The 23,785-nt window shown below is 37.4% G+C and overlaps 1 protein-coding gene across 11 annotated transcripts in view; it reads right to left on the bottom strand.

Annotated features, from left to right (window-relative positions):
- The window catches only part of CADM2 (cell adhesion molecule 2), a 659,818-nt gene that overhangs the window by 198,849 nt on the left and 437,184 nt on the right, over positions 1-23,785 (bottom strand). The window contains exon 1 of one of the 11 annotated variants that reach the window (XM_080574604.1): positions 5,195-5,219. The exons of 9 other annotated variants lie outside the window; for them this stretch is intronic. In XM_080574604.1, coding sequence (XP_080430730.1) covers positions 5,195-5,204 — 10 coding nt within the window. In that variant the 5' untranslated portion in view covers positions 5,205-5,219. Of the gene's footprint in view, positions 1-3,775; positions 3,907-5,194; positions 5,220-23,785 lie in introns of those variants that run through there. One more of the 11 variants, XM_080574603.1, reaches the window with a different exon arrangement.

Below are 23,785 nucleotides of genomic sequence, written 5' to 3'. Positions count from 1 at the left end.
AGTGAAACAAAAAGCATATACACAGACAGTGCTGTTTCCTAGGAACCTTGCATAAACATCTAGTATTTTTAACTCTCCTCAGATTATTGCCATGGCATTCTTTGCTTATGGAGAAGAATAACTAGTTTTTTTTATTTTTTGAAAAGGGGAAAAGGCATTTCCCTCCACCACTCCAAATTAGTGATGGAAGTTACAAACCCCAAAATAATTAAAGTGAACTTCATCTTCCCATGACTGTGACAGCACACTGCTGAAACTTCTGCTTCTCATAAGTGCAAATGCGGCTTCAAACTTCGTGTTGTTTTCTACTTTGAAGAGCTATGCACAACTCTTTGTGCCTCTGCAAACTGTAAAGCCCTTCTTCTCTAAAAGCAGGTAGGTACCCAGTTCTAACAGAAAGAATAAGGAACTAGGTACTCCATTTCTTTGAGGATCTGGGCCACGGTGTCTTCACATCTCAGTTCTGAACATGTAAAATGAGAATAATAGCACTTTCTTACTTCACATCAATGTTCCATGAAGAAAATGTACAAACAAAAATTATGCAGAACCCAGATAAGAGGTTGATGGAAGAAACACAGGTAGCTATGGTGGTGACAAATATACCTACACATTCAACCCTACCAAATCTACCACTAGGTACAAATTCAGAACATACTGTGTACTTTCCTCTCCCCAAGGCCAGGAATTTCATCATACTGACTGGTACTTCTTCCAGTTAACACACCAAAATGGTACAGAAGTCTGTCTAGGACCTTTGTTGGTATCAAGCATTATCAACTTCACATCCATTATTCACACAGTCACTCAGACTTGGTACCCGAATACCTCCTGTTATAATTATAACTCATCTGTTCAATCTTCTCCTCTGAGTAACAAATGAAATGAAGTTCTGGACACACCATTTTAAAAGAAAAATAATGAGCTGTAAAGACGCGACCTGTCATACTTTTAAGGACCGACCAACAACCACTCTGTACAGGGTTCTTGGGGTGCCTTCCTCTCACACAAGCAGTCAGATAGCACAGCCAAGGACTTTGCCTTTGCATGAACGTGTTCTACTGCCTACAGACAGGTTCAGCACACAGGTACGCCTTTTACTGACAGAACTGGAGCCAGGGCTCAGTGTTTTTTCAGAAACAGCAGAATATTTAAGGAGCTTTACGGACAAGGTGAAATCCGTATTTGGAAATGTAAATCATGCTGGCATAAGCAAAGTAAGATCATAAGCTAATTATGCCATTTCTGCAATGAATAATGGAACTAACATAGATTAGCAATTTAACATAAAATATATTTTCAATAGGAATATATACGAAATTCAAGCAATATTAGCCTGACTCAAAAAAGCAGCTTCTGCAGAGAATGGAGGAAAGCTTCTATCTCATTTAGTTTATGCTTTCCCCCCCAAAAAAACATCATACAGGTAAAACAGTGGCCAAGTACTCCATACAACTCATCTTTGCAATGTAACAGTTTCACATTTCAGTGTTGTATTTTCAGCCTCAAGAGTGAGTTAATACAATCAGTTCTCAAGAGTGCTAGCTCAATACCATGATTTGGGGTCCTTCGTTAAAAACTGACTACCATACTGCAACATACCATCTGGAGACAGCACTCTGCCTAAACACTGTGTTCTGTCTTCTGATTAATTGCTTACCTGTAATAAGTAGTTAAAAGGATAAAACTCTTTGCTTTGGATACTCTTGCACAGTGGAAAGTCTCCGCAGAAGAAAAGCCAGGCAAAAGGAGTAAGCAGCAATTTAAAGCAAAAGGTCCAACTCGGTTATGTGGCTATTTTTTCTTACACAAGGTGGTAAAGACCTTTATACAAGATTCTTATTTTAAAATGCTCCTGTCACAATGTTGCTCAAAGAAGAGCTCTGAGAGGGGGAAGGAGGGAGGGAGCAATCAATCCCATTTTAGAGTGACTGGTTACATTTTATCTGGCCAGCAATGGCACATATGCAGTGATAACCATGAAAAGATTTGCATAAACTGGAAATGTTCATTTACGTGTTTTTATGAAATACAATGTTCAGGTAACATCAGTCTTTTGGATATTACCTTACCAAAATGATAGAGCACTTTATTCTGCACTGTGTCAGTGACTTGATTAATAGCCAGGTGGCAGAACTGTTGTGAACAGCCTCCATTTTTGGCACACAGGAGCCTCACACCACCATACAGGACCTCACACCACCCTCCACATACTGGAGGCAGCAGTCAGCTCACTGGAAGGCCGGAACGGCTACATGGCTACTCAGGTTCAGAGTAAAGTCTCCAAGTGGCATATTTTGGGGAGAAAAAAAAAAAAAAACAAAAAAAACAAAACACTATATGTGGGAGGAAAACAATCTGAATAATTTACCCAAAGGACTACAGAAGAAAGAGAACTTAACATTGCTGATTTTTCTAAGGTGACTGTAACAGAACCAGGGCTACCCACTCCCAGCATCCCATCAGTGAGCTGGCAATTCTGAAGAGTGTAAGCCAAAAAAGTTTTCTGACACCAACATTATTTTGATATGCAACAGGACAATAGGAAAACTATCTGAGCCTAAACATCATGGGAAGACATATACCAGTAATGTTAAAAAAAAAAAAAAAAGTAAAACATTCAGCTACACATATTATCTGACTTAACATTGGAAGTTCCTAGATATCAAACAACAGCCATGCAAATGTTTTGTAATTATAAAATACTGTAAATTCAAACATCCTGCCAGTGTAATTTGAATCCAATGTGTTAATGAATGATCCATTAGCAAGTAGAACTTATAAAACTTCTTACAAACTTATAAACTTCAGAACTTACAAAAGTTCTAAGACTGACTGCAATGAAATGCAGTTTAAAGCACAGCATTTTCACACATTTTCCATCCAGTCTCCATGTGATAACTCATTCCAAGCCACAGATGTTTGTCACTTTCTTCAGATGACTCAGTAGTTGACCCTCTTGAAGCCCACTGCACTTCCACAAGTGCAAAAAAAAGAAAGAAACAAATCAAAATAAATACAACTGTGCTGATGCACTCCAGCCTGGCACAGCACGGTTCCAGTTTTGGGAAATAGTCACAAGGCCTGAACGAGCATTTGGTGTGAGATATTTTCTTCTTAGTTCCTCAAAATTCCCAGAAATTGCAGATAAACATCCAAAGGCTCACATGGTTATCAGAACATAATTCAAAACCTATCTATTCTTTAAAAGGCATGATTATCACTTTTTTTTTACTTAAAAAAAAAAAGAAAAAAGAAAAAAGAAAGCAGGAATTACTTAAGATGAGAGAAATGTGGGTCTATAAATATATTTTCATAGTCTAACAACAAACCTTTCCATATCTGGAAAGGAAATACTCGGAAAAAAAGTGTCCTGAAGCAATGCACAAAGTTTATGGCAATACAGCAACCATCCCTTTTTCAAGCACGTGGAATCCAGAAGCGGTTTCACAGGTAAGTAAGGGGGTGAGAAAGAATGAAATTACCAACCATGGTTCTACATAAATTATAAATGGGGTATCTGATCTTTCTCAAGGAAGGAATTACCAGAAAGAGGAAAAAGACACACAACTTTTTAAGAATGTCAAAAAAATATATATATATTATAGTCTCAAAAAATCCCCTTCTCTATCTGGAATGCCATTTGAAAGGTTGATAATCAAGACCAGCAGATGTCTATCTCTCCCCTTGCAACAAAAGTAGGCAAACAGCTAAGAAATGAGAAAACTACAGCCATAGTCAGATATGCTCACAAGAACAAGACAAAATCACTTACTTAATCCTAGACTGAGATTATCAACCCAGAACAACATTCTGAAAAACAGCTATTTGGACGCTCCAGGATTAGTGTGAAGATTCAGCCTATTTAGGATACTGCAGGTGGTGGAGATTCCCCATCACCACCCTTACCTCCACCCCTTTATTTTGTCTATTTTTATAGGAAGGGAACTTTCTATACAAAGCTTCAGTATGGATCATTTTTCTTCAGAAAAGTCAAAATACTTTACTTTTAAGTTTTCTAAATTAAACATTCCAGTGAAAGAGAATTACGCAACAACAACAAAAAAAAAAACAAGCAAGCAAGCAAGCAAACAAAAAAAAAACACTTAAATCAGGAGATCTAATTCAACTTTTTCCTCATTTTGCCACAACCCCTATAATCATTTCCTTGCTCCCATCTATGAAGCATTTCAAATCTACTGGAAAAAAATGGTCTTCAACTATTGAGTCACCAAAAGAGAAAAAGAAGCATTCTTGCATCTCCCCAGAAATAGTTTTCCTTCTCTCTCCATCTTTAAAATAGACCCTGGAGTTTGAAGTCCAACATTCAGGTAGCCCATTCAGCAAGGACATTTTCGTCCAGCTGCCTATCTACTTTCTGTAGCTGTTTCAGATCAGTCTTTCCACCTGAGCAGAACATAGTCAAGGTTTAAAACCCTGCCACTTTCAGCTTTGTCTTACCACTGCCTGAAATTTCATCTAGGAAATGACTAAAATACAGCAGAAGATGCAGGTATACAAGTTAGCTCCAAATAGTGCTGTACTTTGAATGTGTTTGTAACCTCAGAGAGTATTCAGGAATCCCTGAACACAAAGATACAGATCTCCCAAAACGTAACATCTCCAAATTGCTCAGCCTTATTTATATGTGCCCCTGAAAAAGCTCACTTAGCACTTCAAACCCTTTGTGTTGAAACAGCAGCTGGAATTTTTCACTGAATAAAACAGCCAAGAAAAGTGAAAATGAAGAGTTCTAGGTTTGCCTTACTACATGTCCACACAGTAATTTTTATTCTTGTTAAAATATAGAAGCAACACATATCAGATGTGTTTGCAGATATACACACAAAGAAACAGGAGGGGGGAGCAAAGAACAGTGATAGAGACATCAATAAAAAACATCTTTTTTTTTTCCCCTGGGAACTTACCTCCTCTCTACTTCAGACTGTACATTTGAATTATAATTGAACAGTGTATTTAAAACAAACTTACTGCCTTTAAAAAAAAAATCTGAACAAAAGTACCAATCGTTGCATTAATACATCAAATAAATCCTTGCTACCCTGACTTCAATTTTCACTGATCCATTCAGTTTGCTTCAGATTACATGTAATCCTCAAATACAAATACAGAAAAAGCAAAAATAGAAAAATCAGATTTTGATCAGAGACGCTAAATGCAATGTTATACTTACCTGTTGTCATCACCAGAACACTCTGGTCATAACACATCTCAGTAAAATATTCTAGTAAATAGGGATTGACACCAATTTAGATACTTAAATTGTGTCAATGTAACACGTCGACAAATTAAACTTTCAAACAGAATGCCTTTAATAACATGCATATTTTCTATAAAATGTATTGGGGTGGAGAATAAAAGGCAGTACTATCTTAAAAGCAGGGAAGTATGTGGTTTTGATCTGAACAGGTGCTACCTTAATGACTTTCTGTTGATCAATACATACAAGCATCACAGCCAACCGGGAACATTCCCTGAAAAAGCAGCTCTGATTCTCACAGAACAAAAGCCTGAATGATTACTACAAGATTTTCCTCTTGCGATTCCCTGTACGTTCAGGGAGTTTTCATTACTGGTGATTTCACCCATCAGGTCAATATTTACCTTCTTTCCTGTTTGACCCTCTAGCAGAGACTAGATCTCTGAAATACAGCTCTGCTAAAGCCAATGAAACAATTGTTTCAAAACTTAGTACCTCATTTTCTTTCCTCTTTCAGTTTATAAAATAAAATAACACCAAAAATTCCATCCTGAGAGTTCCTGTTGTATGCAGTTCTAGTAACCCTTTTGAGGGTGGCACCATACTATGAACTACACAATTACATAGGACTACATTTGCAGGTGCCAGAAGCCAGGCTAGGTCACTTGAATTAAGGAGATGAAAGGCAATTTACACCTAGTGTATACAGGACATATATATTCCTTTGTCCTCCACGCTTGTTGCTTCAACAATTTCTCTTTTTCTATGTTCCATATCAGCCACAGAGAGTGGCTGATTCCCTTCCAATGCCACTATTTGCGTTTCAGAAAGATGGAAAAGGCTTCTTGTGGTGCAAGCTGCTGAGTGAAGGGAATCTTTTCTCAAGTGACTGAGGCTTTTGTCAAATTTCATCTGGGAACCCAGGGGATTTGCCTCTAGTAGAAGATACTGGAAGATCAGGATTGCATCCTGCTGCTCTTTCCTGTACCTGGTCCCTAACAAGCCTTCTATGTTGATCAGTTGTAGATGTGACTCTAATTCTGCACAATTTAGATATCATTTTATATAAAACTACACAAGACTTTGGTGTACTTTGAAATAAATCACTTACTCTACTGACTTTCTCATTTCTTCCCTATGGTCTATGAAATATCTATTGATATGGCAGCACTGATCTGTAGTAATTCTCCCCGCTGACTTCAGCCAGCAAGCTGCTCATGAATCTAGCAGATGTTTCAGTTGTCTAGGCCAATGGAAACCTTATGGACCCTTTTTTCTTCATCTCCTCCCAGGAGCAAATGTTAGTACAGCAGATATCTGGATGTGTGCCATGTAGCAACAGAGAAAGGAAAAAGCTGCTGTGGCTTTGCTAAGCGTGGTGCTGTATACTGATGGTAATTTTTTTTTTCTGGCATTCTCTAAGAGGGTTATTTAGAGATGCCACACTCATATACAGCCAAACGCTAAATCTGATTTACTTATTTTTAAGATACACCTTGACTTCCCTTGTTGTGTTATTGAGTCTTGGATTATTAAACAGATTTAAGAAAAATATGTTCTTGTGTTATACATTTCTTTCTGCCAATACAAATTTAGAAGCACCACATGGTAGTGCAAGCTGCATTCGGCATTGTACCCCTTATAGATTGTAAAGACTATCTCAAGAAAATTGTTAAGGGGATTTAGGTATAGAAAGAACATCACTTTTTTAATTTAAAATAGATCAATTACAAGGAAGTGATATGTCTGAATTCTCTAGCTGCCTTCAAAAATAGCTACATGGAAAATCTTTCATTTGCTATTATCACTTGACCTTGCTTTCACAGTAGATGCAAGGCACAGTCCCTTATTCAAAGTCTCTAAAGTTTTTATTCCAGAATCTGTTTCTTTTTCATCGTGACCTTTGGATCCCTTTTATTTGTGAGAACTTAACATAGGGTCTCTGATTTCCAGTGTTCTTTGAATAAAAAGCTTTAACCTGGGTATCATGTTTGTTGAAGTTCTTGTCCTTACTGTTCTTAAAGGTAATGAGTTGGCTTAACAAAAGAAATCAGCAGAAAAACATGTATTTTTAGATACAGGCATTTGTTAACACTCTGTACAAGCTGTTAAATTCTGACTCCTCAAAGAGCACAAAAAGGGATAGGATTTGTATACTTGCATTAAGCCAATGGCAGAACAACATACTCAGAACTGAATTCTGAATTTCTAGAACAGTTAAATATTACTGTTAGCTTCAATGCCACCTGGAAAGAAATCATTGTCTTTTATAAATTTATTTAAATGGTCTATGGTATGTCACTAAGCCAAAAAAGGGATAACTTTATTTATCAACAATTTTCAACCATATTTCTCAGGAAATAATTCCAGTTTAAAAATAATAATAATAATAATATGCACCTTTAATTACTAATGCAAATTTTGTCTTCCATAAATGTTTTGTTAAGTCTTGTTGCACAAAGAATTCCTTAAAATCTAAATTTCATTCTAGAACCATAAGTTGATTTTTCTGCTTTTTGAATGCAGTTCATTTGCCAGCTCCATAAACACAGAGACATTTTGACTGCTAAGTTCTACTTAAAAATATATTAATTTTTATTAAAAAACCTGCAAACCCAATGAGCTAAAATAGCTGTCTTATTGCTTTAATATAGAAAAGTTTTAGTGAATTTTATAACGTGAAACACAAGGAGTCTCTGCAATAACATTTTTTTAAAAATCCACTGAAATGCAAGAAATCAGCAAGTATATTGATATGTACATTAAAGTAATTTTCTAGATCAGTGAATCCATGTCAGTAATGGTTGACTAGTTTTCCTACTTGGCTGTAAGAATCTTTTAGTTGAAACCTTTCATTTTATAATTTACTGAATCATTCTAAAGGTTATTTGGTACCTAACAAAATGTTGACTTGACTTCCAGAGATTCTTCTGGAAAAGAGTGTAAAACGCTCATTCTGCACATTGCTGAGAAAATGTTTGCTTGTGTCAAATTTGCAGGATAGCCAGCAATTCTGGTACTGGTCACATGAGCATTACCTTACTTAGTACATTTTACATAATAGATTTATATTGAAAAAATGATTTTTTCAAGGTTAAATCAAAGCATTTTTCTCATGATCAAAAAAGAGTGCTAATGTACATATATTTGAAGGCCAGCAAGGAAAGCGCTCTTGGAGTGACCCGATACCAGGATAAAAGTGCAGTGTAGACAGAGGTTTGCTTGCAGAATGACAAGCATCTCTGAAATAAACTTCGATCTAGCTAGTGTGGGTGTTAGTAGCTAAGATGACATGTCCACACAGACAGTTATTACCTGAATCAGTGCCATACCCACCTGCCTATATGAAAATGAAACCCAAGTTTGCTATGTGATACCACAATGAGTCAGGAAGAAGAAAAATGATTCAGCAAGTGAGGATAAGCAGTCCCCTCCTTTGAGGGTGAAAGCAGCAGCAATATTCATGAAAGGAGCATACAGGGCAACCACAGGTATGCCATTTCCTTAATCACCCTAAAGAATGAAACATTTGAAAAACTAACAAAAATGATGCTGTGTAATTAGGAAATGCAAGCAAAAGGAGATTTTTTCAATTGTATCTATTATTGTAGAGCTGTCAATTTAGCAGCCTGGCAATTTGTGAGCTGCCAATCACATGCAACATTTACGTGACTCTTCTTGCAGTTGGTTCTTCTGAGCATTTGTTAATTACATTAGTATTGAGTGTTTATGGGTTTTAACTGAAAGAGGAAAAGGAAAACAGAACAAGCATGAATTGAAATGCCTTAAACTACACTAAAATTTCATTTTCGAAAATTACTCATGTACAGGCTTGCCCACACTGTAAAAAAAAATTAAAAAAAAAATCTTCCAGTTGGTGTAAGAGTTCATTACATGGAAAAGGAGGGTACCTGATATAATTCAAGAAACTGACTTACCAGCTTCAATATAGAGATTTTTTTATTTTAATCTCAGCGGTTACCACAACTAGCCTAAACAGACACATGCTCAAATTAGAGAAATATAAATGTCAAAGACCATGTTTGCACAGCAGGGAAGGGCAGGGGAGGGGAGGAGGAGACAGACAAACATCTGTTGCACAGACTGAAGCAACTTGAGTCTTTCTGGACAGCAGAGAATTTTTCAGAGGTGAAGAAATGACAAAGCAATACACTGTGTGTTCTTCAAGGCGGCGGAATATAAGTTAAATGCAAGTTTTTGATCTTTTGATATTTGAAGTTAGTTTTCTTAAAATGCATCCAACAAACTCTTGGGCTTATGACTTCACAATTAGTGTAAGCATTTCATCACGTTTAAATCGCATTGTGTTCTATATCTGAGTAACGTCAATTCTTTCTAGTTGGTCTTTGGCTTTGCTGATTTTTGTTTTTAACTTTGTTAGCAGAAAATGTAACATGAGTATTTCTAGACCTTGTTGCCTGTTTATATCCCAGTCTTCTTCCTGTTTGCACAAACAGTGTCCTTCTTGGCATTCAATCACTCAGCACCTAGAATCCCTGCCTGAAAAACGCTGTACGAGGGGAAGCTAAGAGGGGAACTCTTTCCTTGAAGAGTTTCTTTGTTTTGGGTATCAAGACAACTGTATTCTCATGACCACGCATTTGTTTGTTCACACTGCCAAAGCAGATAAGCAAGCACGTAGAACACTACATGTTTTATTAAGATCACCACTGCGCATTTTATACCCACACATATCTATGTGTATGCTGCACAGACAGAACCCTTTGACTGCAGCCATTATGGAGTAGCTAGTTTTGATGTGAAGTAGTTAGGCTTGGCACATAAAGACTTGGAAATTGTTTCATTTGGGATGGGAGGCAGATGACAGAGTGGGGATTTTCTGTGATGAAGTCCTACCAGTTTGAAAAGAGTGCACAAAGTTCTATTTCCCTGAGCACAGAGCACATGAAACAACAGAAAAGGTGACTTTGCCCATGGTTCAAATCTTTTCTCTGTCACTTCTCTGCCTCAAAGTATCTGTCACACTTAGATTTTTTTTTTCTCTCCAGTCTGTACTCCAGTGCTTTCAGTCCAGAACAGACACCTGGCAGTAGCTAACTGCTGCAGTACCAAGTCCTACAAAATCTCATTTATTTTTTTTTCTCCATTTCTGACTAAAAGCAAGCACAACCATCTCCACACTTTACTCTGATTTGCAGCATAACCTTCAGTTTTAATTATCTTCCTGATCTTCTTCCAGAGAACCACAAACATAAAATCAAATCAACTAAATGTCATGAGTAAACTAAATTCCATTGCCACCATGCATCTTCCATGTCTTTCCTCTGGGACAGGCAGCTGTGGGGTAGAGACAGTGTCCTTTTAGACACTGTTATATTGCTTTTTCTAAAGTATCTTAAGTTCAATAGTTACATATCTCCATTTCAAGAAGATACAGCAAAATCCATAATAATATCTTTCTAAACCCTTAGGGAAAAACTAGCTTTTCTATAGGCTTGTGCCTTTTGATATTATAAGTGCTGTTTTATTCACTTTTGGATATTGTTCCTTCTGCTCAACTAGCAATCAGAAGAATAGTAAGGATGATAGTAACAAAGAAATCTTTAGCATTACACACTGTATAGTAAGCCTCAGTGAATTCTCCTGAGCACCACAGAATTACAGTTCATTGCAAGCACATATAAACCTTTCCTATTGAATTTGCTGGACATTCCATTCTTCAGTTCTCCCAGAACATCTACTGCTGAAAATAGATTTATCACCAACACAATGCCAATACAAGTCAGACAAAAGACAGAAGAAATCTAGCTCACTAAAATAAACCACTGCTAAAATAAATAAATTAATTAAAAAGGAAATAAAAGAGGATTCGATCCTCTCAATTAATCTGATACATAATTAAATCATATCTAAATTAGATATTCTTCCACTTGTAATTTATAATTTCTGCCATCAAGCAGTTGCCCGGAAGCCTTTTACCAAATATGCCTCTGATGTGTGACAGATCATCAGGCTATGAGTCTACCTTACTATTTCATTGGCAGCGGTCTGTAGAAGATCTCTGCTTCTTTTCTTTAGATGCTCATTTCCCCTGCCAAGTTCTGGTTACTATGCCCTGTGTAATGCTTCAACAGTTAGGCCGGCCTGACCTTGAACTGAATCTATGAACTGATCCAATTTAAATGGTCCTAAGCTGGCTGGCAACCAGTCAGCAGAATCAGTAGGTGAACTGAGGTGGTGGACAAAGACAAGTTGTAAGGACCGGGAATAACTTTTCTTACACCAATTTGTAGCAGAGAAAACTGGCACTAAAGCACGTTTCTGTGATTTCCTGTGTGCAAGAGAAACTTATATGCAGGTAACACAGAGTAACTATGCACTGAAGAATGGTGCGATATGATTGTAGAAGATGACTGAAAACCCAGCCTGAGAGTTCTCTTACCATTACACTACGCTTACAGAAACAACTTACAATAACAGTTCACTAAGGAAGTTTATGTCTTTAAGACCAATGATAATCGGCTGATTTTCACTAAAGTGAAATTCTGCCTTGTGTTTTGAGCAGAATACAACAAGGAGACTGTCATGATGTTCAAACAAGCCACTATTACAGTGTCTGTTCCGCTGAAAGACTCTGACATTATTTATTCTGCTTCTTGGCAATTATTTTGAAAGATTAAATTTGCTGTAGCTACTGCATCTCACTCCTGTTGCATGGAAACTTTCCTTTCTGCGACTATATTCAGGTCGTCAGATCGTGTCCTCTGTAACAGTTTTTAATGGCCTTACTTCATGGCAACAGGGAAAAACAAGTAAAAGTGAGAACAGACCATGCTTACGTTTTTAGCAAGAACCAGTTATATACAGCTGCTGGAGACCTCCACTGGCCAATAAAGACAACTTGTTTTTATTTGCCTAATCTTTACAAGAGGCAGAACAGCTCCATCCAAATTTTACATCAATAAAATGTTTAAAACAAATTAACCTACTCTAAAGGAAGCACAAAAGTAATAACAAATAAGAAAATCAGTTGTAATTCTTATGTGGGATTTGCATAAAAATTTCCAATTTTTCATGTTATGCCATACGGAAAAAATCATCCAGAAATTCCAAGAGCTGAAGCTTCAATGAAAAAGAAAAACAACACCAAAGAAAAAGAGACTTGTCACAGGATAACAAGAGATAGTCACTTCGCTTACTTCTTCATATAGAGATGAAAATGTGAAGGAAAATTGTTTCACCACTGCTGCATTCTGACTCATTTGTTCCAAAAGCCACATCAAATCCCTTAAGCTGCTGCTATGACAGCAGCAGAAGCACAAAAGCTCTGTTATGGTCTATATTTGAGAACTGATACAGTGATACAGAAAACTCATTCCATGTTGACTGCTACAACTACTGCTGTTACAGACACAGTTGCTCCAGGCCTCATATACAGAAGGACAACATCCCAGCGAAGAAAGAAAAAGAATCAACAAAACCAGCAGCCCCCCTCTGCCCCAGAGCAGTACCACATTTGTTCGCATATGGCAAGCTCTGTTCCAGAAGACTGAAGCAAGCCGTAGGGCAGAAGCAGCACTTGGGGAAAGTCCCACGTGCCCGTGCCGTGCTTATGCTCTCCTCGCACACAGCAAATGTGGGGCTCCTGCACAGCGCCCAGCACATTGCCAAAGTCTGTGCACGCCTCCTGTGCAGGGAGAGAAATTCTGCCTGGGGCTATCCTAGAGAGAAACGGGGTTTGCAGTTGCCTCCTGGCTCTGAAGTGAGATGCGTGGCCTGGCCTTCAAGAAAGGGTGACCTGCTGAGCTGCACTGTATTAAGCAAAACTTAATGGGGAGACCTTCCTGCTGCACTGAATGCACAAGGAAAATTTGGACAGTATGAATAAATGCTGATATACTTACTATTGTAAAAGATGGATTTCATTAAATTTCTGCTCCCAAATTACAGAAATCATAGACATCTGATGAGAGAGATGACAACATCTCAAGAGCTACGGTAAAAACAGTTATATTGAGAAAACCCTTCACCTCTCCTCACCGCTCCAGCCAATGTTTGCTAGCTCCACCAGCCAAGAAAGTTATCCAGGGGAGTAAATTTGTTGTTGTTGTTATTCTCCCTTATATGCTTATAGATATGCTTATAGATGACGCAACAGGACTAAAAGTATTAAATAATAAAACAGGGATAAAAAATAGAAGTTAACTTTTTCTAGCTCTCATACAGCTGCCCAGTGTGGTTGTACCATTCCTAATGAAAAAGGAAAGCCACGTCTGTCCTCCAAGCAAGCACTCTAACAACAAGCCAGAAAAAGCTTTGGTGGAACATCCACAGATAAATGACCACAGAAGATAGGCCATAGATGGCAAAAGAGAGTTCTACCCCCTTCTCCATCTTCTATTTATGGTATATGTGTAGACTTTAATTACTATTAAAAAACATCCAGGGGAAATTTATATAGATTTGTCTTAAACATAAAGACAATGTTTGCCTCCAAAAAAAGTACATTACATAGATAGAAATATAATAAAATAAAAAAATAAACAAAACAAACAAACAAAAAACCACAAGTTGGAACATTTAGAACATTCAAACACAACAGCAGAAATGTAGAAGAGACCAACAATACAAAATATATTGCAGAAAACACTAAATAAGCTGAATCTGATGCAGTGAGTCAGAAAGCTGGTATAGAGAGGAGCAGCTGAGCTGGACTGTAGACAGAGAACATTTAAATCTCTGCTTTGGACAGACTACCTGCAGATGACTGAAACACAAGAAAGCCAGAGACAAAAGATTATGACAAGATGTCTGAAAGCCGTGATCAATTTTTAATGGGTCTTTAATATGCTTAACTTGACTCATGCATAAGACCTATTTTCAAAAGGCAGATTTTAGTATTTGCTGAAATACTGAAAACTATGAGTCGATTCTAAAATTTCTTATGTAATAGCTTAGGTGTGAACAAGGCTTTTAAAAACAAAATATGACAACAGGTTGAGGTGTAGCAATAACTGGAAATGAAAACAAAACAAAACAAAGGAAACGTTTCAGATAAAATTGGATGAACAGGGAGAAGGGTGAAAGAACAAAATTCCATCAGAACGTGCTAATATGTCAGCACTGAAACATTTCACAGAAGTGTATCAATTCTGATGATGACATTCTGCTTAGAAGAAAATAATTTTACAGTATTTGAAACACTAAGAGGCACATTCTGAATTTGTATTTAGAAATGCATTTAGATTGTTATTTTAAAATACTGCTTTTTGCATTTGATGTTTAAATTCACCTGTATAACGTATGTTAAGCAGACTAAACACAAGGTATAAAAGAACACATCTAAGTTTTAGCAAAATAAAATGTTTTATTTCTTATTTTTGTTGTTTGTCTTTTGCTTTTGCTTTGATACCTTACTGAATTTTAAAGATGTAATTGTTTTTGTCTTATTTGGATAATTTTAACATGGAACTTTCCCACAAAACAAAACCAGCACATTTCAATGTATTCTGATATACTCATTTATATTTATACATGATCTCTAGTTGCATCTCAGCATTAAAAGAGGGATTCACAGAACACAAAGTCTATCTATATTTTCCTTCTGCAGGTGACAAGAAAAAAACAATAAATTCTTTAAGTAGAAATATAGAATAGACTAAACTAAGGTTTCTAAACCAATTTTCATTCTACTTCAAGTTGGGTGTGGAGGGAATTGGCTGATAAAAAGTCTTACACACAAAATCCATTATAGGAAGGCTCATTTCCAGAAAAGTGGGTCAGAATCAATTTCAACCTTGTTAACAGGATGTGAAAATGAAGACTGTTGAAACAAGCAATGCAGGAAAGAGATTTTAAAGTCTTTGTTTTGTGTCCAACCTTTAAGTTTTGCAAACAAATTTTAAGGGATCAAAGCTAGCCTATTATGAAGCATAAAACTACCTCTGCTGTAAAACCATAAATTATGTATGGAGCAGGCATATTTACCAGTGCTGCTAGTAATGCAGAACATCTCTGAATGAGCACTGACTGCTGAATGCCTCATGTTCTTTTATGATGAATTATGCAGAAAGCTCCAATACCACAACTATGTTAGGGTGCTAGGGTTCCTGTACGAGTGTTGTGATTGTGCGTCATTCAATAAGTAGGAGACAAAAATATTATCTTTTTCGTTCATACACCCAATGATTTGTGAAGAATAATTGCTACCAATGCAAAAATGGATATATTGAGAAATGTCAGATAAAATTATTCTTTCCTACCTCCCTTTTTTTCCCCTTTCCCTTTTTTTTTTTCCTAAACAAAAACAAAAACCTTCTTCCTTTTTCAGTGACACAGCTGGAATTTTGAAGTACTGACTGAGAGTGATGCACTAAATTCCGTGAACAGAAACGGCACTTGAGCACATAACCAGTATGTCAATTCAAGTATTTCCTCCATCATGAGCAGTTAATTTTCAGAAAAGCTTTTTCTTCTCCCAAAACAAGGAGATTTTAGAACAGGTTCATTTTTATTCAAGACTCAGGAGAATTTAAAGTACTAGTGAAGTGTGGGGAATGTCTATATGGTCCAGTGAGGCACAACGCATCGCCTCTTCCCCCAGGCTCCTCCGAGGTGCTGATATCCAGAAGCCAGCTGTTACACTTCTATCAATATGCCCAGATGGCTTTGATGCATGGCTATGCCATGGCTGTGCTACTTATGATTCAAGACTTAAGTAAGTCAGTATATCTTACTGGTAGCCTCACTGAACTCCACAAGTTGGTGTGCCCGAGGGTTTTTAGTAGGCAGAATTGAAACCAATGCAGAAGAACTACTGCAGTTTTTCCCGCTCAAACCTGGAGCACGCAAGAAGACAGTGGGCTGCTGTGAAGGAGCAGGTGAAGGACAAAGAAGCAGTCACTGGGATTGTTCCAAAAGACTGGGAAATAAAGACTATCTGAACTCCCCAACTCAGTTATTGTAAGCCTGCTTGTTCACCTGATACGTATGTGGATAGGCCACTCATGACCATGACCAGTTTACCAATTCCTAAAGTAAAATGATAAAAATCTGTAGGCAAGCTTCCAACTTCAGTTAAAAATATAGTGAAACATACTTCACAGGCAAGTTGTCTTCAAACAGTATGACAGGGACATATGAAGTGCTACTAAGTGCAATCTTTCCCCCCCAAATACTTAACCTGGTTCTGACTCCAACTAAAATATTTTTTTGCTAGCTCTTGTGCTACTTCCAGACTCCAAAGTCTATTTTATTTATTAGGACTTACACAGAAGTAAAAATATATAATTTTCTCTACCTCTCTTTTCTTAGTGAAGACAGTGGTTGAGCACACTTTTTTTCAAACTTCTCATTTAAAGCAGGTGGTTTAATTTTCAAATCTTGAGGGAGAAATATCCATCTTGGGCTGCAACTTTATCTGTCTCATTTCAGCAGGGAGGATTCTTTTTTTCCTCTTTAAAAAAAGTTAAAAACCTCATCTTCAAGTCTTTGAAGATGAAATGCATTTTCCCTATGCTCCTAACTTAAGCAATGGCCTAGAGATTTAACAGGAAACTAGGTTATTAAAGTCCCTGATACATTCTTTGACATAGCTAAATGACACCTCTTCTGGAATCTGTATGTCATTTTTGCCCTTTATTCTTAGAAAAAAAAAAAGATGTTAATCCCCACTAGAAAGCACTGTGATCATTACCTTTTGATAGAAAATTGAAATCAATGGGAAATAAAATAAGTTTGAGGTGCTGCTTCTCTACAGCTTCTGTTTCAGATCAATTTTCTAGGCTTCCTGAGTTGCCCAAACCTCTCAGCAGGACAGTCTCTTCTTCTGACCAAGAATGAATATCGAGGTGTACAAGGCCGTACCTGTGTATTTTGAAGGCCAGCTTACAAAGTTCAATATCAGGAAAAAAAAAAAAAAAAAAAAGAACAAAAAAAAGGAAAAAAAAGCTTCCTTTCACACTGGTTTAGAGAAAAAGCAAACCTAGCATTTTAGTGAACTTTCATGCTACAATCTTACTTCACGTTGCAATGCATTCAACAGCAATACAAAGAATAATGAAAACATTACCATACTGTAGATAAGTGAATAGCACTGGCTGAAACACAAAGCTCAATGGGTTTTAAGATTAAATGGCTTATTCCAATCATAAGTGACACCAGTTGTGTTTCATGGGCATCCTCCTGACACCAACCGAGATCTCTCACTCCTACTGCACAGTGTTCTTCTTTTAAGAATCCCCACCTCCTCCCCCCTGCCATTTTAGGCACGTCTTTGTATTTTACAGATTGACTGGCATTCTGTGTTCCTCTATTATGCTCCCCCAGGATACACAATTTATGTCAAATAGAAGCTCACATCACACACTCAAGGGAATGAGGCAGAGAGAAATAGGGAAACAATGCGTTGTAACATAATTTGCCATGAACAGCCCAGCAAGTGCCATTACAGAGACCTTTATAGCCGCGAGGCCTTGGTACTTGAATGACAGAAGTGACAGAACACTGAAAACGAAAGAGAGTTAGGGCCTGGTGGGAGGACGGGGGAAAAGCCTACCAGGAGAAAGTCTGAAATTCAGATTGCTACAGAAGTTGGAAACACTTTTAGGCGGACCTGAGCAGCAGAAGCATGGCTCAGCTTAATAGATATGTAAATCGGTGTTAGCACATTTCATTCAAAATCCTCTGCTGCTCATTTCAGGGCTATCTTTACTCCCTCCCCCCATCTCCCTTCACCCAGGCCCAGAGTATATCAGACTCTCCTGCTGTATTGCACTGCTTTCTGTAACAGCTTTCAACTCTCAATCCCCGTGCAGAGAAGGGAAACACTGGCACCGGGCTTTGACCAGAACACAGGGTAGGGACTCGGACAACCTCCTCTTTTTTTTTCCCCCCAGTAGTACTGAATAGAGAGCATAGAATAAGCCAACAAGGTTCATGCAGTCACAAATGCTTGTATTCTGTGTAACTAGTATCCTACAAATGAAAATGCAGGAAAGTCCTTAAAATGCCTTTTCTTCTAAGTTCTCTCTTATTTTTATCTTTTCTATGCTCCAGTGCTGAGGTGCTAACCTTCTTAGACACCCACACCTCCACATCACCCCTGGAAGCTAAAGGAATGAAGCCAGCAGCCTCTCAAACATGCTTTAACATTAGCCCAGCAGATGCAAAGATCACGCTGGAATTTCAATTACCCATGTCAAGTCTGGTACTGAGGAAGTGTTCAAGAGCTCTGTTTTGCTAAAAACAAAACCTCTTGCCAGCTTTGATTGCAGCAAGCTCAGCTCTTTTCTCACCTTTCAAGGACCCGTGAAATAAGATTCAAGAGAAAAGCACTCCAAAGCAGCATGAAGCTCTTTGGTCAAGGAGATGTGGGGCTTCAGTACTCCCTTGGCCAGGCATTTAAAGGGTTTCAGCTGGCTCAGCTTGTGAGCAGTCTCCCATTATCAGATTGGTGGGGTTTTAAACCCTGGAACTTTAACGGGGTAGAAAGGCTTGTGACGTCTGTATTTAGGGCTTTTATTTGCCACTCTGGAGTTGCAATACTGATCTGTCCCCCCGGAAAAATGGGGTTCATGCTATCAATGTGTAGGATATCTTTTAACACTTTGTACCTGATTTAAATTTATTAATACAGGGAAAGAAGTGATATAAAGATGAATGTAGGGCCTCACATTGCTTGGCAAACTTAGCTGTGTTGCAAATATTTTTTCACAATACAAACCCCTCATTTTTTTATTTAACTTCAATTCTGATTGCAATATAGCACTGATCAACTGAAAAAGAGAAAGGTATTTGGAGTCTTAACTCTATCACCCATAGACATAACCCCCTGTGCATCCAGTCTGTGGTGCATTCCACATTACTTTATCTCAGGATCTTCTTAAATATCTTTAAATGAAAATGTAAATACTTTAAAAATAATATGTCTTTAGATCTAGTGACTGACTGGACATATATCTTCATATGCTAAGTTAAAAAAAAAAATAAAAAACAGCATGCAGGACATCTATCATGTTTTCGAAGGGCTCCAAGACAATCTGATTCTCATTCACCCTTCTCCTTAATACCTTCCGCCGTTACATTAATGCCCAAATGTAATAGAAGAAAGTAACTAGTTACAAGTTTAACAAATACTAATAAAAACCTTCTCAGATCAGGTGACAGGCTGAAATCTGACTTTTTCCCCCTCATTTTTATGTTCTTTTCAGATACCTGTACTTTCCTGAAATTTTACTTATGGTCTTTTCCATCTAGAAGTACAGATTCTTAGTGAAAACATTCTTCAAGATAATCTGAAAGCTTCTCCCTGTATAGTTACAATGATTTTTTAATCACTTCTATCTAATCTTTTTTTCCCTTGTCATCTATTATTTTGGACCACTGAAACAAAAGATAAAAAATGAGATTCAAGCACACTAAAATATCTCAACAGAGAATAAATATTTTTAAATGTTTAAGGATAGTCTATAGGCAGGATAAATTTGACTATTCTCAAGATATCAGTGAGATTAAATAGAGATAGGGGAGGGAGGGAGAGAGAAAAATGAGAAGGTCCGGAGTTTGGGTGGGAATTTGCATGTCTCATAGAAAGCAGGAAGATGCAGAATCTTCCAGGGATACAGGGAAAGAATGTGAGAAATGAAAAAAGGAAACATCAAACTGGTGAAACTGTATGACATTAAAAAGAAAATCGGTTACATGGCTAGCTATTAAACTGGACAAGAAGCCTCCAACTGTGACAAAAAGTACTGGGATAAAACCAGGAGAAAAAAAAAAAAAAGGCATTTCCATAAATTCATTTGGCATAAAAGGGAGACCAACAAAGAATAGAAAATGAAAAAAAAAAAAAACAGTTTAGAAGAATGTTTTGAGTGCTTAACTCAAGTGCCAATTTCTCAGGAAAAGCATACTGTGCTTATCTTACAACCAGGATATAAACCTGCCTACTAGATGACAGTGATTGCAATTGTCACTAACAATGCCAATTTTGACAAGAAACTACAATAAAACATAATTTTATGAGACACAAGTGTTTGTTGCAATAGATGCTGCAACCTTGGGCTAACAAGGGAAAATGTTTGAGGTCATTGGAGGGAGGAAAGGACTTTGATGAATTCCACTACTGCTGTCTGATCAGGTACTGAAATACACACAAAAGGATGAGCTGATTTTCTTTTTTTTCTTTAGTGAGCTAGGGGGGGAGGGGAGGGTTGGTGGTGGTAGAGAAGAGAAACTAAACACCTTAACCTAACTTCAGAATAAACTCTCATTGCATGGCCATTTGGAAAGCACATCTTCTGATCACAAGGCTTCTTTCTACCAAATAACTTCATATAATCTTGTGTGAATTCGGATGCCACTCCAAAGGCACTCAAACTACTTTTTGAAGCTCAGTTAGTAATCCAACAGTAAGTCACTAAGCTAATTACTATGAGGCATTTCGAAATCATTCTGCATTATCCCCTCACTGGCCTGGTTTTATTTAAAAACAAATAAACAAATCAGTCCTGTCTTATATGTCATCCCTCACCCCCATTTTTATTTTTGCTAAAGATATGTTCACAGACAATTTCTGGAACACTGGAAACAAGAAAACCTACAACTCAAAGGCACTGGTAGAAGTACCAGTACCAAATTTGGCTCAGAATCAAGGGAGCCATTTACTTCTTATAGACATAGTACTATAATTAAGATCATTCAGACACTTACATTGAATTTACCCTCAACTTTAAGTAGACAGGTTAACTCACTGACTTCAGGAGAATTACAGGCTTAACTTTAAGCACATTAGTAAATGTTTACAGGATCAATTTGCAAATATGTAATCCATGCAAACCTGATGCTTCATTTCTCTACACCAGAGAGCTGGGAAACCTTCTTCAAATTAAATTCTCTGCATAGTTTGGACAACAACTGCGTTGCATTACAGAAGGAAATAGAGGTTTGCTCTTGCTGAAAAAGTTTAAAGCTAAGAATAGGAAAGTATACATACCACTGGCACAAACACTGACAAACATTAAATGCAGTCTGTCATAGTTAAAACGAAACTCCTCTCTTTACATATGAAACTTGGGCTTATGTTGCTGTAGTGTAATAATGCTTTTACCAGAGATAAACATCTTTTCCAATTTATAACGCTTTCCACTGAGTAATAGCAAAGTATTTGAAAAGTTATTAAATCCCTCCCAATAGTATTGAAAAATGAGGAAAAAGATATAGCTTTCCTAAGTTTACCAAATATATTTTCACGTCATAGTCAACATTTCACATACAAAAGTTACTTTTCAAAACTTTGTCTAATAACCTCACCTCTCTGCACACCTCTCCATGAAACCTCAAGTCTCCAAAAAGGACAAACCTTAAATCTCTGCCACCTTCATCAGTGCCCTAACAAGTGTCTTACAGCACTGCTGCCCTCTCTTTCCACCATCCTACTGCCAACCAACCTACTCATCCCTCAAGCTTTTATTTATCTAATCTGTCATGTCATACGCTGACCTATACCAATTTTCTAACTCTACCCTATTCCTGCATTACTGTTACACAAACAGCACCCAACTCTGTAATCCAGATTTGCCTTGGAAACCACAGCCTCTGCACCTAGAACGTGTTGTACATCTCCATGCCTTGCCTTCTGGATTATGCAGCTCCCTAGAAAAGCTCAGAGCAAGGACCTTTTGGGGGACTTGGCTGCCCATGTGGCACACAAGGCGTGATCTGCTGGCTTTAGGATGCTGAGGCAGAAGAAAGGCTGTCGTGCTGTGCTGGAGGTGGGGCACAAGGAGATCTGACTACAGGGTGTTTGCCTAGCTCCACTATGGCGTGCTTCCTTCCCACTGCGTCACTCAGTTCTCTGCTCCCTGCTTCAGGTACCTGGCTTTGCCTCTCGTTGGCATTGGATAAAGTGAGAGACGGCATAAGGGTGCAGAGGTAGCTAAATGTCATTCAGGGTGTTAGAAGTCACCTATGTGTCAAATTGCTGTTTGGACAGTCACTTGATCACAAAACAATTTTCCCTTCGGGAATCTACAGAAATATGGGACGTATACAACTCTACTAATAAATAAACAACATGGTATTACTAACACATTAACGTGACTACTATATCAAAAGATTTGGAGACATTACAGATATTAAAGACTTGGAGCATGATCACTTTTGGACAGATTAATCTTCTGTTTAATTCCTATATCACCTGAAAGATTAAATCCTATTCACAAGGAAAGGAAAGCACTGGCAATTCATGAATGCATATGCTTACAGAAAAACAATTCAGAATGCCAATACCAATATATATTTTTGCCAACAAAATAGCTTGTAAGATCTGAAGAAGCACATAAAAAATACATGAACTCTATGCTCTAATTTCTATGAGGATAGTATTCTTGCATTACCTTATAAGGAACTAGTGATGTGTCCCTATATAATCAACAGACTGTTTTCTTATTTTTTCCATGCTTAGTCTTTGAGCACTTTCAAGTTTAAACATTGTTAGTAGAAATTAACACATCATTAAATATAACAAACATCATGATAAAGAAAAAAGGGAAAAAAGGAAAAAAAAAAAAAAAACAAAGTTTGAGAAATCTGGGTTATTATTCTTCCTGTATTTCATAAAGGAAATACAGGGGAAAAGAAAGGAATATAACAAAGACAACCAACAGCAGTAAATTGCTCCAGGACTAGAACTGAAAAAAAATAAAAATAAAATTGGAATGCTTTCACTGGAAACACAACTCTTTCTCAAAGGAGAGCCTGCCTCAAAACAGTTTTCTATTATTTAGGCTGAACTGCTCAACAGGATGCTTTTCAAACTAAGAAATGAAGAAAGACGATTGTGAGAATTTGTGTAATCTCCAAATGCTGGTTTAGCACTTAGAAGGAGGGCAGTAAGCACATAAGGACACCGCAGTAAATTCATATTTGTCACTGTAGCAGTCTACGCAGAAGAGAAAAACAATCTTAAAGCTGGATATGAAGAGCATTTGCATACACAAGACATGCTAGTGAAAAGATGTGCCCAATCCAATTAGGGAACCAATAAAAAACAAGTAAAATATTTGCATATTAATGCAGGGGATTTGGACAGCAAAATACAGGAGCTTTAGACAAGTGCCTTCTGTTACAGGAATAAGAGAAACAAGATGGAATGGTGGTAATGATTAGAATACTGCAAAAGGATAAGTTTTTCATGACACATAATAAAGGTAAAGTTACCTGGGTCCTGCTAGCAACTATATGGGAAAAAAAGAATGGCAGAAAAGACTTCTGTTTGGGTCAAACAGTTTTTGAAGAAGCTGGGATTTTAGAAGATGGAATTATTCTAGATCCTTAGAACTAGATTTAGTTGTGTATTGGATAGATCTTTCTGGTAATGCCAAGAATAAAAAAAAAAAAAAAAAAATTCAGCCTGACTGCAGAAACGCTGCAGTGAGATACTTCTCAGAAAGAACATGGTGCTAACAATGGCAAGACCTTTTAGTAACAGGATGCTCAGGAGATGCCCTAAAACCAACAGCAGTGTTGATCAGGATGTTCCTAAAGGAAGGCTCTTTATTCCCAGATTCACCTTGTGGATCA

Source organism: Anser brachyrhynchus (genome assembly GCF_964034855.1).
Source record: "Anser brachyrhynchus genome assembly, chromosome: 1".
NCBI classification, from domain to species: domain Eukaryota; kingdom Metazoa; phylum Chordata; class Aves; order Anseriformes; family Anatidae; genus Anser; species Anser brachyrhynchus.
Note: the sequence above shows the minus strand (reverse complement) of the source record. Positions and strands in the feature narration are given on the sequence as shown.